The 16,793-nt window shown below is 40.1% G+C and overlaps 1 protein-coding gene across 16 annotated transcripts in view; it reads left to right on the forward strand.

Moving 5' to 3' along the window:
- Positions 1–16,793, forward strand: part of SMIM43 (small integral membrane protein 43) — a 50,683-nt gene that overhangs the window by 16,100 nt on the left and 17,790 nt on the right. For 12 of the 16 annotated variants that reach the window (XR_012331885.1, XR_012331884.1, XM_073804875.1 and 9 more), the window contains one exon: positions 14,503–14,651. The exons of 3 other annotated variants lie outside the window; for them this stretch is intronic. Coding sequence is in view for 11 of the 13 variants with exons in the window: in XM_073804875.1 (XP_073660976.1) it covers positions 14,503–14,651 (149 nt within the window). In the remaining 2 variants the exon portion in view is untranslated. The remainder of the gene's footprint in view (positions 1–14,502; positions 14,652–16,793) is intronic. One more of the 16 variants, XM_073804880.1, reaches the window with a different exon arrangement.

The raw sequence follows: 16,793 nt of genomic DNA on the forward strand, positions 1-16,793 counted from the left end.
GAACTTGGGGAACTTCTAGCTCTCTTCAGGATGAAAATCTGGTTTACATGACTGGTATACTTCATTGGTGATGAAGACTGTTAGAAATTTTCTATATAATTTCAATTTTTTATTAAAGTAATGAGATAACTATATTGTACTCAAAGAGGATTTGAATCATACAACTAGCAACTCACTCCTATTTCAAACCCATAGCTACATCACACTGTGGGGCTGATCCAGCATAAAATAAGATTACTCATCTGTTAGAGGAAATTTTCCAGCAGGAACAGAAAAATTTAGGTAGGATATGAGTCATATAATCTGACATTTTTCTGCTATCTAAATAAATCCTATTTCTTTTAACTAAACCATATGCTTTAAAGGAGTAAAAAAAAGAAAATATAAAATTTTTATACATTGAAACCCTTGACCAATTAGAACTTTTATACATTTGAATTTTTGAGTTAAAATTGGACTTTGAAAATAGGTCAGTCATTTTCTTTGCAGTAAACCTTTTCAACTGCATGTTTTCCTTAATAATTTCTGATCATCTAAATATAGCAAAGAAATTAAGCTCTGCATACTTTCGTTTGCTGTCTATAGATGGTATTGTCTAGAGCAAAAGCTAGTAGTAAAAGTTCTGAAATGTTAAAATGTATAGTCCATAGTCTACCTTCGTTAATTTTCCAAAGGTCATTTGAATTGTTAGGAGATGAGAATTAAGATTCATAACTTAAGTTGGCCAAGTCAGCATTTCATTTCTACAGTTTACATTTAAAATGATAACAAGTGGCTTCCATTTCCATACAACAGCTAGAATCCAGGTACCATTGAAATGGATTAAATCTTGGTCACCAAACATTAAATTGCCCACCGCTCCCCTTTCCTTTTTTTACCTTTTGGTCTAATGAGGGCTTCAGGTAAGTTGCAGTGCAACTACAAAGGATGGGAGTGGGAAGAGAAGGAAAACAAGACAGAGCAGACTTGGTGGATCTTAGAAGAACATAAACTATTATTTGAGGATTTAAAGTGTGTGTGAGTGTGTGTATATGCATGTAAGTCTGTGTGTGTGTGTGTGTGTGTGTGTGTGTGTGTGTGTGTGTGTGTGTGTGTTTATATGACATTTAGATTGATTTACACCTCCTTGCTGTTAAAACCAATGAAAACTGAAATCTCTTACTTGGCTTTTTGGTAGCATTTGATGTCATTTGTCTTCTTGAGATATTTGTTTCCCATGACTTTGGTGACTTTCTTGAAATACTTTTTTATCTTTCATGACTTCTAATTCACCTGATTTTTCTACCTGTTTGGCCATTCCTTTTCAATCCCTTTTGGGTATTCCTCTTCCTCAGTTCATCTCTTAAATGTCAATGTTTCATGGGATTCTGTCCCAGAAAATGTCTCTTTTTATATACTCTCCCCAGTTTTCCACTTCCATGGTTTCAATGACCAGCTATCTGCTGATTACTCCCGAATGTATTGTACCAGCCCTGACCTCTTCTGGACTCTGAATGCCTCTAGATGTTCTATGGACATTTGAAATTCTTTATGTCCACAGCTGAACTCGTTATCTTTCTTCCCAAGCTTGTTCTTCCTTATATTCCCTCTAGAGAATGGCAACACCCCAGTAGCCAGTAAGCCAGGGTGGCATTCTCGTCTCCTTTCTAACCACACCCACCTCTTCTTATAAATTACCAAGTCCAGTTGAGGCCACCTGCTTAAACACCTAACCCATTTGTTTTCTCTGATCCTATCATCATCACTGAAATTCAGGTCGCTATCTTTTGCCTGAATTATTGTATCAGCCACCAACTTAGCCTCTCAGTCTCCAGTCTTTTTCCTTTGAGTTCACTTTCCACATTATGTATGAGGCTTCCCAAACACAAATCTAACCTCGCTGTTTTCCGTAACAACCCTTCCATGATTTCCCATTGCTTTTAAGATAAATTCCAAACTCTATACCGTGGTTTACAATGCCTTTTATAATTTAGTCCTTGTCTATTTCCCCAGTCCCATCTGTGAACACTTCTGCCTTTATCTAATCTTCAACTTTATTAATTATTTTCACTTACTCAAAGGCACCAATCACCTCTAGGCATTTGCATGGGGGCTCTCTCTGCCTGAGTAGTTTACCCCACGTTTTCTTTCTGACCAACTTCTAAGCATTCTTCACTTTTCAGCTCAGAGAAAGGAAGAAATCTTTCCTGAAAACCCAGACTAGCTGAGTCCCCTCTCTGTGCTCCTAAAGCATTCAAGGCATACATTTTTTTAAACCATCTTTATTGGAGTATGATTGCTTTACAATGGTGTGTTAATTTCTGCTGTATAATAAAGTGACTCAACTATACATATACATATATCCCCATATCTCCTCCCTCTTGCATCTCCCTCCCACCCTCCCTATCCCACCCCTCTAGGTGGACACAAAGCACTGAGCTGATCTCCCTGTGCTATGTGGCTGCTTCCCACTAGCTATCTATTTTACATTTGGTAGTGTATATATGTCCATGCCACTCTCTCACTTCGTCCAGCTTACCCTTCCTCCTCCCTGTGTCCTCAAGTCCATTCTCTACATCTGTGTCTTTATTCCTGTCCTGCCCCTAGGTTCTTCATAACCATTTTCTTTTTTTAGATTCCATATATATATGTTAGCATATGGTATTTGTTTTTCTCTTTCTGACTTATTTCACTCTGTATGACAGAATCTAGGTCCATCCACCTCACTACACATAACTCAATTTTGTTTCTATTTATGGCTGAGTAACATCCCATTGTATATATGTGCCACATCTTCTTTATCCATTCATTGGTCGATGGACACTTAGGTTAATTCCATGTCCTGGCTATTGTAAATAGAGCTACAATGAACATTGTGGTACATGACTCTTTTTGACTTACAGTTTTCTCAAGGTATATGCCCAGTAGTGGAATTGCTGGGTCATATGGTAGTTCTATTTTTATTTTTTTAGGAACCTCCATACTGTTCTCCATAGTGGCTGTATCAGTTTACATTCCCACCAACAGTGCAAGAGGGTTTTTTCCACACCCTCTCCAGCATTGATTGATTGTAAGTTTTTTGATGATGGTCATTCTGACTGGTGTGAGGTGATACCTCATTGTAGTTTTGATTTGCATTTCTCTAATGATTAGTGATGTTGAGCATTCTTTCATGTGTTTGGTGGCTATCTGTATATCTTCTTTGGAGAAATGTCTATTTAGGTCTTCTGCCCATTTTTGGATTGGGTTGTTCATTTTTTTGATATTGAGCTGCATGAGCTGCTTGTAAATTTTGGAGATTAATCCTTTGTCAGTTGCTTCCTTTGCAAGTATTTTCTCCCATTCTGAGGGTTGTCTTTTCATCTTGTTTATGGTTTCCTTTGCTGTGCAAAAACTTTGAAGTTTCATTAGGTCCCATTTGTTTATTTTTGTTTTTATTTCCATTTCTCTAGGAGGTGGGTCAAAAAGGATCTTGCTGTGATTTATGTCATAGAGTGTTCTTCCTATGTTTTCCTCTAAGAGTTTTATAGTGTCTGGCCTTACATTTAGGTCTTTAATCCATTTTGAGTTTATTTCTGTGTATGGTGTTAGGGAGTGTTCAAATTTCATTCTTTTACATGTAGCTGTCCAGTTTTCCCAGCACCACTTATTGAAGAGGCTGTCTTTACTCCATTGTATATTCTTGCCTCCTTTATCAAATATAAGGTGACCATATGTGCATGGGTTTATCTCTGAGCTTTCTATCCTGTTCCATTGATCTATATTTCTGTTTTTATGCTAGTACCATACTGTCGTGATTACTGTAGCTTTGTAGTATAATCTGAAGTCAGGGAGCCTGATACCTCCAGCTCTGTTTTTCTTTCTCAAGATTGCTTTGGCTATTTGGGGTCTTTTGTGTTTCCATACAAATTGTGAAATTTTTTGTTCTAGTTCTGTGAAAAATGCCATTGGTAGTTTGATAGGGATTGCACTGACTCTGTAGATTGCTTTGGGCAGTATAGTCATTTTCACAATGTTGATTCTTCCAATCCAAGAACATGCTATATCTCTCCATCTGTTTGTATCATCTTTAATTTCTTTCATCAGTGTCTTATAGTTTTCTGCATACAGGTCTTTTGTCTCCTTAGGCAGGTTTATTCCTAGGTATTTTATTCTTTTTGTTGCAGTGATAAATGGGAGTGTTTCCTTAATTTCTCTTTCAGATTTTTCATCATTAGTGTATAGGAATGCAAGAGATTTCTGTGCATTAATTTTGTATCCTGCTACTTTACCAAATTCATTGATTAGCTCTAGTAGTTTTCTGGTAGCATCTTTAGGATTCTCTATATAGAGTATCATGTCATCTGCAAACAGTGATAGCTTTACTTCTTCTCTTCCGATTTGGATTCCTTTTCTTTCTTTTACTTCTCTGACTGCTGTGGCTAAAAGTTCCAAAACTATGTTGAATAATAGTGATAAGAGTGGGCAACCTGGTCTTGTTCCTAATCTTAGTGGAAATGGTTTCAGATTTTCACCATTGAGAACAATGTTGGCTGTGGGTTTGTCATATATGGCCTTTATTATGTTGAGGTAAGTTCCCTCTATGCCTACTTTCTGGAGGGTTTTATCATAAATGGGTGTTGAATTCTGTCGAAAGCTTTTTCTGTATCTATTGAGATGATCATATGGTTTTTATTCTTCAATTTGTTAATATGGTTTATCACATTGATTGGTTTGCGTATATTGAAGAATCCTTGCTTTCCTGGGATAAACCCCACTTGATGATGGTGTATGATATTTTTAATGTGCTGTTGGATTCTGTTTGCTAGTATTTTGTTGAGGATTTCTGCACCTATGCTCATCAGGGATATTGGCCTGTAGTTTTCTTTCTTTGTGACATCTTTGTCTGGTGTTGGAATATGGATGATGGTGGACTTGTAGAATGATTTTGGGAGTGTTCCTCCCTCTGCTATATTTTGGAAGAGTTTGAGAAGGTTGGGTGTTAGCACTTCTCTAAATGTTTGATAGAATTCTCCTGTGAAGCCATCTGGTCCTGGGCTTTTGTTTGTTGGAGGATTTTTAATCACAGTTTCAGTTTTAGTGCTTGTGATTGTTCTGTTTATATTTTCTATTTATTCCTGATTCAGTCTCAGAAGGTTGTGCTTTTCTAAGAATGTGTCCATTTCTTCCCGGTTGTCCATTTTATTGGCATAGAGTTGCTTGTAGTAATCTCTCATGATCCTTTGTATTTCTGCAGTGTCAGTTGTTACTTTCCTTTTTCATTTCTAATTCTATTGATTTGAGTCCTCTCCCTCTTTTTCTTGATGAGTCTGGCTAATGGTTTATCAATTTTGTTTATCTTCTCAAAGAGCCAGCTTTTTGTTTTATTGATCTTTGCTATTGTTTCCTTCATTTCTTTTTCATCTATTTCTGATCTGATCTTTATGATTTCTTTCCTTCTGCGAACTTTGGGGTTTTTTTGTTCTTGTTTCTCTAATTGCTTTAGGTGTAAGGTTAGGTTGTTTATTTGAGATGTTTCTTGTTTCTTAAGGTAGGATTGTATTGCTATAAACTTAGAACTCTTAGAACTGATTTTGCTGCAGCCCTTAGGTTTTGGGTCCTGTTGTTTTCATTGTCATTTGTTTCTAGGTATTTTTTGATTTCTTCTTTGATTTCTTCAGTGATCTCTTGGTTATTAAGTAGTGTATTGTCTACCCTCCATGTATTTGTATTTTTTACAGATTTTTCCCTGTAGTTGACATCTAGTCTCATAGTGTTGTGGTCAGAAAAGATACTTGATACGATGTCAATTTTCTTAAATTTACCAAGACTTGATTTGTGACCCAAGATATGATCTACCCTGGAGAATGTTCCATGACCACGTGAGAAGAAAGTGTATTCTGTTGTTTTTGGATGGAATGTCTTATAAATATCAATTAGGTACATCTTGTTTAGTGTTTCATTTAAACCTTGTGTTTCCTTATTTATTTTCATTTTGGATGATCTGTCCGTTGGTGAAAGTGGGGTGTTAAAGTCCCCTACTATGATTGTGTTACTGTCGATTTCCCCATTTATGGCTGTTAGCATTTGCCTTATGTATTGAGGTGCTCCTATGTTGAGTGCATAAATATTTACAATTGTTATATCTTCTTCTTGGATTGATCCCTTGATCATTATGTAGTGTCCTTCTTTGTGTCTTATAACAGTCTGTATTTTAAAATCTATTTTGTCTCATATGAGAATTGCTACTCCAGTTTTGTTTTCATTTCCATTTGCATGGAATATCTTTTTCCATCCCCTCATTTTCAGTCTGTATGTGTCCCTAGGTCTTAAGTAGGTCTCTTGTAGACAGCATATATATGGATCTTGTTTTTGTATCCATTCAGCCAGTTTATGTCTTTTGGTGGGAGCATTTAACCCCTTTACATTTAAGGTAGTTATCAACATGTATGTTCCTATTACCATTTTCTTAATTGTTTTGGGGTTTGTTGTTGTAGGTCTTTTCCTTCGCTTCTGTTTCCTGCCTAGATAATTTCCTTGAGCATTTCTTATAAAGCTGGTTTGGTGGTGCTGAATTCTCTTAGGTTTTGTTTGTCTGTAAAGGTTTTAATTTCTCCATCGAATCTGAATGAGATCCTTGCTGGGTAGAGTAATCTTGGTTGTAGGTTTTTCCCTTTCATCACTTTAAATATGCCCTTTCAGTCCCTTCTGGCTTGCAGAGTTTCTGCTGAAAGATCAGCTGTTAACCTTATGGGGAGTCCCTTGTATGTTATTTGTTGTTTTTCCCTTGTTGCTTTTAACATTTTTCCTTTGTATTTAATTTTTTAATTAATTAATTAATTAATTAATTTTTTTTTTTTTTTTTGGCTGCAGTGGGTGTTTGTTGCTGCACACGGGCTTTCTCTAGTTGCGGCAAGCAGGGGGCGGGGGATACTCTTCATTGCGGTGTGCAGGCTTCTCATTGTGGTGGCTTCTCTTGTTGCGAAGCACAGCCTCTAGGCACACAGGCTTCAGTAGTTGTGGCACCAGGCTCAGTAATTGTGGCTCATGGGCTCTAGAGCGCAGGCTCAGTAGTTGTGGCACACAGGCTTTGTTGCTCCGCAGCATGTGGGATCTTCCTGTACCAGGGCTCGAAGCCAAGTCTCCTGCATTGGCAGGTGGATTCTTAACCACTGTGCCACCAGGGAAGTCCCTTTGTATTTAATTTTTGATAGTTTGATTAATATGTGTCTTGGCGTGTTTCTCCTTGGAAATATCTTGTATGGGTCTCTGTGTTTCCAGGACTTGATTAACTATTTCCTTTCCCATATTAGGGAAGTTTTCAACTATAATCTCTTCAAATATTTTCTCAGTCCCTTTCTTTTTCTCTTCTTCTAATGGGACCCCTATAATTTGAATGTTGGTGCATTTAATGTTGTCCCAGAGGTCTCTGAGACTGTCCTCAATTCTCTTCATCCTTTTTTCTTTATTCTGCTCTGTGGTATTTATTTCCATTATTTTATCTTCCAGGTCACTAATCTGTTCTTCTGCCTCAGCTATTCTGCTATTGATTCCTTCTAGAGAATTTTTAATCTCATTTATTGTGTTCTTCATCATTGTTTGTTTGCTCTTTAGTTCTTCTAGGTCCTTGTTAAACGTTTCTTGTATTTTCTCCAATGTATTTCCAAGATTTTGGATCATCTATACTATCATTATTCTGAATTCTTTTTCAGGTAGACTGCCTATTTCCTCTTCATTTGTTTGGTCTGGTGGGTTTTTACCTTGCTCCTTCATCTGCTGTGTTTCTCTGTCTTCTCATTTTGCTTAACTTACTGTGTTTGGGGTCTCCTTTTCACAGCCTGCAGGTTCGTAATTCCCATTGTTTTTGGTGCCTGCACCCAGGGCCTAAGGTTGTTTCAGTGGGCTATGTAGGCTTCCCGGTCAAGGGGACTGGTGACTGTGTTCTGGAGGACGAGACTGCATCTTGTCTTTCTGATGGGCAGGACCACGTCCAGTGGTGTGTTTTGGGATGTCTGTGACCTTATTATGATTTTAGGCAGCCTGTCTGCTATTGGGTGTGGTTGTGTTCCTGTCTTGCTAGTTTTTTGGCATAGGGTTTCCAGCACTGTAGCTTGCTGGTCGTTGAATGGAGCTGGGTCTTAGTGTTGAGATGGAGATCTCTGGGAGAGCTTTCGCCATTTAATATTACATGGAGCCGGGAGGTCGCTGGTGGACCAATGTCCTGAACTCGGCTCTCCCACCTCAGAGGCACAGGCCTGACACCCAGCCAGAGCACCAAGACCCTGTCATCCACACTGCTGAGAAGAAAAGGGAGAAAAAAAGAAAGAAAAATAAAATAAAATAAATTTATTAAAATAAAAAATAGTTATTAAAAATTAAAAAGTAATATAAAAAAGAAAAAGAAAGAAGAGAGCAACCAAACCAAAAAATAAATCCGCCAATGATAACAAGCACTAAAAACTATAGTAAAAAGAAAAAGAAAAAAACAGACAGAATGCTAGGACAAATGGTGAAAGCAAAGCTATACAGACAAAATCGCACAAAGAAGCATACACATACACACTCAGAAAAAGAGAAAAAGGAAAAAAAATATATATATATATATATCGTTGCTCCCAAAGTTCACTGACTCAATTTTGGGATGATTCGTTGTCTGTTCATGTATTCCACAGATGCAGGGTACATCAAGTTGATTGTGGCGATTTAATCCACTGCTCCTGAGGCTGCTGGGAGAGATTTCCCTTTCTCTTCTTTGTTCGCACAGCTCCTGGGGTTCAGCTTTGGATCTGGACTCGCCTCTGCGTGTAGGTCACCTGAGATCATCTGTTCCCACTCAGACAGGATGGGGTTAAAGGAGCAGCTGATTCGGGGGCTCTGGCTCACTCAGGACGCGGGGAGGGAGGGGTACGGATGCGGGGCAAGCCTGCGGCGTCAGAGGCTGGCGTGACGTTGCACCAGCCTGAGGCATGCCGTGTGTTCTCCCGGGGAAGTTGTACCTGGATCACGAGACCCTGGCAGTGGCGGGCTGCCCAGGCTCCCGGGAGGTGAGCTGTGGATAGTGACCTGTGCTCGCACACAGGCTTCTTAGTGGTGGCAGCAGCAGGCTTAGCATCTCATGCCCGTCTCTGGGGTCCGCGCTGATAGCCGTGGCTCGCGCCCGTCGCTGGAGATCGTTTCGGCGGTGTTCTGAATCCCCTCTCCTCGTGCACCCTGAAACGATGGTCTCTTGCCTCTTCGGCAGCTCCAGACTTTTCCCCGGACTCCCTCCCGGCTAGCTGTGGCGCACTAGCCCCCTTCAGGCTGTGTTCACGCCGCCAACCCCAGTCCTCTCCCTGGGATCCGACCGAAGCCCGAGCCTCAGCTCCCAACCCCCGCCCGCCCTGGCGGGTGAGCAGACAAGCCTCTCGGGCTGGTGAGCGCTGGTCGGCACCGATCCTCTGTGCGAGAATCTCTCCGCTTTGCCCACCGCACCCCTGTTGCTGCGCTCTCCTCCGCGGCTCCGAAGCTTCCCCCCTCCGCCACCCCTGTCTCTGCCAGTGAAGGGGCTTCCTAGTGTGTGGAAACCTTTCCTCCTTCACAGCTCCCTCCCCCTGGTGCAGGTCCCGTCCCTATCCTTTTGTCTCTGTTTATTCTTTTTTCTTTTGCCCTACCCAGGTACGTGGGGACTTTCTTGCCTTTTGGGAGGTCTGAGGTCTTCTGCCAGCGTTCAGTAGGTGTTCTGTAGGAGTTGTTCCACATGTAGATGTATTTCTGATGTATTTGTGGGGAGGAAGGCGATCTCCACGTCTCACTCCTAAGCCATCTTGAAGGTCTCCTCCAAGGCATACATTTGAAGTGGTCTGTTTACCTGGCTGTGTCTCTTACTCAGCTCCATCTGAAGGGTCTGTTTCGTTCACTTTTCTATCCTTAGCACCTAAGCCTGAGACATGGCAGGTACTTAGTAAATGCTATATAAATGAAGAAGAGCAAGAATAGGATGGAGGTGGAAGCATATTTACTGGCAGCCCTTGTGCTGCCTGGGAAAAGTAATCTTCAGTTACCTTTGCATTCCCACTGTGCTCCAGGCACGGTTCAAAGCAACTCCATGCCTTGAATTTCCCAACTACATTAAGTAGATGAGGATTTTGATGCTTAGATAAATAAGGTAACTTGCCAAAAGTCAGACATCTATTAATCTGAGGCTTTCTCCTGTTTGGTAGTGTGAGTGTTCACTATGTCTAACAAGATAGATTATTAACCATATTTTGTGTAAAAGTACCACCAACATGATTATGATAGACTTAATAAACAAATATATTCTTTAAATTAGAAAATGTCATTTTATTTTCAATAGCCATATGTCCTTGTTATGAGGCAACTGTTAAGAGTATTTTCCAGAACCTTTGCCAATATTGTATAAATTAAGTAAAATTTCAATGAAACTACCCTCCTTCAAAATAGTTTCAAATCCTTCTCAAGGACAGATGGTGTTTTCATCATAAACAATAATATGGAGGATACCAAAGGCAGTTGAGGTGAGGCAAAGCACCAAGCGCCATTCAGCCAGGCTATTGCTTTAGGATGCATAAAGAAATGTGTTCAGAATTGGGAAATTTTACAGGATTCAAAAAACCCCACAACATATTTAGCCATCCAAAATGTATTTCACAAGCTTCTCAGTGCATTCTATTTTTCTACAAGAGATTAGTCAATATTTCGGTAATCAGGTTTTGAGAAGGCAGTTTGACACTCTGCTTGTCACAGAGAATGGGATTGGTGTATATTTTCATGAAGTGGTTTTAAATGGCAATACTTTCAACTTTACCCTGAAGGAACTACAAGCTGGTTGATTAACTTTGTGTGAAAATAAATCCATAGCAATAAGCACTGGAAAGAATTATATAAAGACTTAAGCCTGTGAACGTGTTAGAGCGGTGGGATATTTTCCCCCTCATTTGACAGGTGCTGTGTGTGTGCCATAGATAAAAGTCAGGGACAAGTACGAGGTCTGAGTAACAGCTTCTGCCTGGGCAGCCTCCAGTATCTAGCTCGCATCCACCTGAACTCTTTTTTTTTCCTAAAGTTTCTTTATTTTTTTATTATTATTTTTTTAGCATCTTTATTGGAGTATAATTGCTTTACAATGGTGTATTAGTTTCTGCTTTATAACAAAGTGAATCAGTTATACATATACATATATCCCCCGATCTCTTCCCTCTTGCATCTCCTTCCCTCCCACCCTCCCTATCCCACCCCTCTAGGTGGTCACAAAGCACCGAGCTGATCTCCCTGTGCTATGCAGCTGCTTCCCACTAGCTAGCTATTTTATGTTTGGTAGTGTATATATGTCCATGCCATTCTCTCACTTTGTCCCAGCTTACCCTTGCCCCTCCCCATGTCCTCAAGTGCATTCTCTAGTAGGTCTGTGTCTTTATTTCCATCTTGCCCCTAAGTTCTTCGTGACCATTTTTTGTTTTTTTTTAGATTCCATATATATGTGTTAGCATACGGTATTTGTTTTTCTCTTCTGACTTACTTCACTCTGTACAACAGAGTCATGTACCAAAATGTTCATTGCAGCCCTATGTACAATAGCCAGGACATGGAAGCACCTGAACTCTTAAAAAGCAGTCCTGTGGACCGAAAGTAGGTGGCTCCATGCTGTGACCACTCCCCTCAGGCTATGATGTCTATTTTGGCTCAAGACTCTGTGACACCAATTAACAAGATTCATTCTGTCCCAAAGTACAAAGCAAACTTTGCTCATTTGATTAGCCCAAACTCTGTAAAAGCCCTATGCTCAGTAACTCATAGTTGTGTCGGGTACTTAAGAGCTTTCAGCAGAGCCCAGGAATAGAAGCAGGGCTGCTGCGGGTTGAGTTCTCCCCCACTCCTTCCTGTGGGCGTCACACTGCTGAGGAAAAAATAGGGGAACAGCTGGAGGGAGGCAGGGCCCTTGGCAGCAGAGCATGGTGTCAGAACCCGATCTGGTGAAGCAGAGTGCCGTCGGTAGTTACATCAAGAGTGCCAGGTCCTTTCGAGCTGCCAGAAGAGGACGACTGTGGGTGGGTGGTTAGAACAAAGAGGCAGAGGAAAGAACACAAGCCAGTTTCCAAGGAGGGGTGGGAACTAAGCAATGGAGAAGATGCCCTCAGAGATGTGGCATGTTAGTGGCTATTTTATGTGTGTCTGTGGGTAGGTGAGGGGTCACAATCTGTGTTAAGTGAGTTACATATATAAGGTAAGGTTGTTGTGTGTGAGGACCTGATACTCAGTGATGAACTTCCAATGAAGCCAAGATGGGTTTTGTTCATGGACTCACTCTGACTCCACACAAGAAGTTTAAAGACATGTACAGGGCTCCTAGCATGTCTATGACAGCGCAGTCTTGGCACAAGAAGTAACCCATCAGAACTGCAAGGCTCTTTTGTGATTTCTGGCCCAGAAGAGGGCTTCTTGCGTTACAAGGAGACACAATGTTAGAACCCCAGGAATCCACCAGGCTTGCCAAAGCAGACTAAGGAGTCCAATTTACCAGATATAACCCCTTGAAAATAACATGTCTAAATATGAGTGAGTGGCCTCCTGGTAGGAGGAATGAAATATTAGTATTTGGTCTATTGATTTCTTATCTGTGGTTCACTTAATACAGATCTTGACCTTCCACGTAGAACTGCCTCCTGTCTCTGCAGACATCTTCCCCATGGCTCATTTCCCACCACTCCTTGGTGCATGTTTGATCCTTCTGCCTTTTTGTTCATCCCACCCACCTGCAGACCTTCCTTCTTGGCAGCCTAATAACAAGCAATGGGTCCAAAAGAAATCAACTAGAAAACCTTGAAATAAATGTTGATCACCATTTTATCTTACTAATCCCACCTCAGTCTGCTTGTTTATATCACTTTGATACATACAATATTAAATTATAAAGCTCTTTTCCATATTCTGCCCTGTGATTGTTTTCTACTTTTTTTAATCTCTGAATTTAGTCTCTTCTTATGCAGAAAATAAAAATTCCTTAAAGGTGGTGGTGAATGTTTTATGATTTGGTATCCTATCTAATGCATAAGGGTTGAAGTGTGGATGATACAGATATATAGTGTTAATACCAAGTGTTTTTATTTCTTTACTTAGTACCTGAGACAGTACATGTGCAATTAGACCTTTAAAATCCTTTTGTTGATTTATTAGTTGCCTCTTAGGTGTTTTTGATTGTGAATCTCTCTTGGACAAGCTGTTTGACCTCTCTCAACATAGTTTTATTAACATGCTTTCCAGACCTAGATTTTTTTTTTAACATCTTTATTGGAGTATAATTGCTTTACGATGGTGTGTTAGTTTCTGCTGTATAACAAAGTGAATCAGCTATACATATACATACATCCCCATATCTCCCTCCCACCCTCCCTATCCCACCCCTGTAGGTGGTCACAAAGCACCGAGCTGATCTCCCTGTGCTATGCGGCTGCTTCCCACTAGCTATCTATTTTACATTTGGTAGTGTATATATGTCCATGCCACTCTCTCACTTCGTCCCAGCTTACCAGACCTAGATTTTTATGATATAGTAAAGCCAACCCACTCTAAATCACTACTTTATTATGTTTTTTTCCTAAAATTTTCTGGAATATAACAACAAAATATATTTGAGTGAAGAATATTGACATTATTAAATTTGAAAATAATTCCAAATGACTCTCTGGACTTAAGAGTGTGTTCACCTTTGAAAACAGTTCAGGAAACTCTACTTGTCTCTTCACGTTGTTGGAATTAAATTTGTGCACTTTGCAGAAAGTACTTTGTTCTAAATTGAAGAATGTAGTTGGGATCAAATTAGATAATGTATGCAGAAGTGCCCTGTTAATTGGCTTATCGGTATATATCATTAGTATGGTTAATGATGATGGTAGTCATGGAACAGCCAAGAATACATTGAGGTACATTTAGAACTGGAGCCTCACTAGGTGTGGCTGTCACCCATGAGTTAACTAGACGACTGCAGGCTGCCAGTCTAGTGCTTCTCAAACTTTAATGTGCATAGGAATCACCTGGTGATATTGTTAAACTGCTGCTTCTGATTCAAAAGCCTGGAGTCAGGCCTGGGTGTCTTAATTTCTAAAAAGCTCCCAGGTGATGCCAACACTGCTGATCCACAGAAAACACTTCAAGCAGCAAGGTTATAAGCCTTAATAAAAGTTGCTGATTAGAAAAGAAAAGAATATTTGGCACGATAAAGCCAAGGACTGTGTTCTCTGGAGTGCAGACCACCTGTAATCCACTATCACAGCAAATTTATGAAAGCAGAGACAGAGAAAGGATCTTATCTTTGTATCCTATTTTGCCTTTGTTTTAAATTATTAATATCTTATTTTCAATTCAGTTGATCTCAAGAAACATTTACTGAGCAACTCTTAGGATAGTTGGGCTCAAATTACAGAACCTTTGTACCTGGCACCCCTAAACACACATGCACACACGCACACCCCTTGAAGCACCTGAATAATCCCAACTGAGTGTGAGGATGGAGGAGGACGGGGTCGGGATGTAAGAAAATAAGCAGTCTAGGTTTCCTTTTTTTCCCGCACAGGCTCCGGACGCGCAGGCTCAGCGGCCATGGCTCACGGGCCCAGCCGCTCTGCGGCATGTGGGATCTTCCCGGCACGAATCCGCGTCCCCTGCATCGGTAGGCGGACTCTCAACCACTGCGCCACCAGGTAAGCCCTAGGATATTTTTGATTACAGTCCCCCTAAAAGCTTCTTGAAAAACTCTATTCCCCTAAAACATTTTAAATTGATATTAAAATTTTTCATTATAAATTTAAATAGTAGTGAAGGATGTTGTTTATGGCATGCTGCAAATATCTATATTTTAAAATAAAGCTATCACTCTTCAGTGGAAATAAAAGTACCACAGTGATTTGAACCCATTGCCAGCCATTCAAAACACTAATAAACAAGCTCCTCTCTGTCAGAAATTTCATATTGTCTCTTTTTCTCCAACTTCCATTTCTGTTCCACTTCTCCCATAGATTTTTATCCTAATGTAATAGGCTTTTATGTTGAACATCTTTATTGGCATTCTTGTCATGCTTCTTCACCTCAAATATATATCCTATGAACATATGTGTAAAATAATTTCTTTTGGGTTGACTTATTATAAATACCAGTAATATGCATTTGATTAGAACATCATAAATTATGAATTCTGATAAACAATTATTATATGACTACTGGTTGGCACTAATACCCCCAAACAATACACAGAGAGGGCATAAGTCAAGGCTTAATGGAAAGTCTTACATCTAAGAGTCAGCAGAGGAGCACACAGGATTTCCCAAGTTCTCCTCCCGCCGTGAGAGGTGGTTAGGCCTAGGAGCTCACTTATGTAAACCTAGCGCATTGAGAAGAGACAGGAAGCATTTGTTTAACTATGTAACAACAGTGGCTTCCTAGAGGTGGGATGACTTTCTTAGAAAAGAGTAGTAGTTGGAGCTTAGTGAGCTCTGATATCAGCAAGAAGCTGCCTCACCATATTTTTGAGCTGGCCCGTTGCTAGGCTGCCTGATGTGGAAGAGAGACAGAGCCGCTGAAGCCTTTCAGCAGACAAGGGGATGTTTCTTGTCACGTAAAAAGTAAAATTTATTGGAAATGTATCTCTTAATGAGATGGATGGGGGAGGATATGTTATGGTGCCTTGATTAAAGGAATTGTTTAAAGGATTATTCATTTGGCAAAGTACAGTATTAAGAGTAAGACTAGGTAAGAGATATGATTTTCTTGCTAAAATGGGAGGAAATTTGGAAAGAAGAGTATGAGAAGAGACCCTTGACATACTGATAAGTGAAAGAAGCCCATCTGAAAAGGCTACATGCTGTATGATTCCAACTATATGACATTCTGGAGAAGGCAAAACTGTGGAGACAGTAAAAAGATCAGTGGTTGCCAGGGAATAAGTGGGAGAGAGAGGAATAGACAGGCAGAGCACAGAGGATTTTTAGGGCAGTGAAACTATTCTGTATGATATTATAATGGTGGATACATGTCATTATACTTTGGTCAAAATCCATAGAATGTATACCACCAAGAGTGAACTCTAATGTAAACTATGGACTTTGGGTGATAATATGTCACTGCAGATTCATCAGTTGTAACAAAGGTAGCACTCTGGGACTTCCCTGGTGGCACAGTGGAGAAGACTCCGCACTCCCAATGCAGGGGGCCCGGGTTCGATCCCTGGTCAGGGAACTAGATCCCACATGTCGCAACTAAGAGTTCACATGCCACAACTAAGGAGCCTGCCTGCCGCAGCTAAGACCCGGCACAACCAAATAAATAAATAAATATAAAACCAAACAAACAAAAAACAAAGGTAGCACTCTTGTGGAGGATGTTGATAGTGGGGCAGGCTGCACGTGTGTAAAGGTAGAGGGTGTATGGAACAGTACTTTCTCCTCAATTTTTCTGTGTATCGGAACTGCCCTAAAAAATAGTCTATTTTTAAAAAATAGAGGGAGAGAAAGAGAGAGACCCTTGGTGACTGGCATCTTCGTAGGCAAATGATTTTAGGAAAAAGTACGTGGAAGTTGGAGATCTGTACATAAGCATAAAACTAACCATGCTCATGTGCCCTTTAGAAAGTCTTCACGTACCCTCAGGCATAATTGAAACCTAGTTTGAAGATTTGGTCTAAGGTTGTAGGAGAGTGAATAGATACAGAAATGTAGTAGGAAAAATGGGTTATTCATTGAACAAATGGTTTGGGGAAAACAGGGTAGTCATATGGAAAAAAATAAGCGTAGAATCACACCTCACCAAAAATTAAATTCTAGATGTATCAACAATTTAAACATTAGAAA

This window comes from Tursiops truncatus, chromosome 5 (genome assembly GCF_011762595.2).
Source record: "Tursiops truncatus isolate mTurTru1 chromosome 5, mTurTru1.mat.Y, whole genome shotgun sequence".
Lineage (NCBI taxonomy): Eukaryota > Metazoa > Chordata > Mammalia > Artiodactyla > Delphinidae > Tursiops > Tursiops truncatus.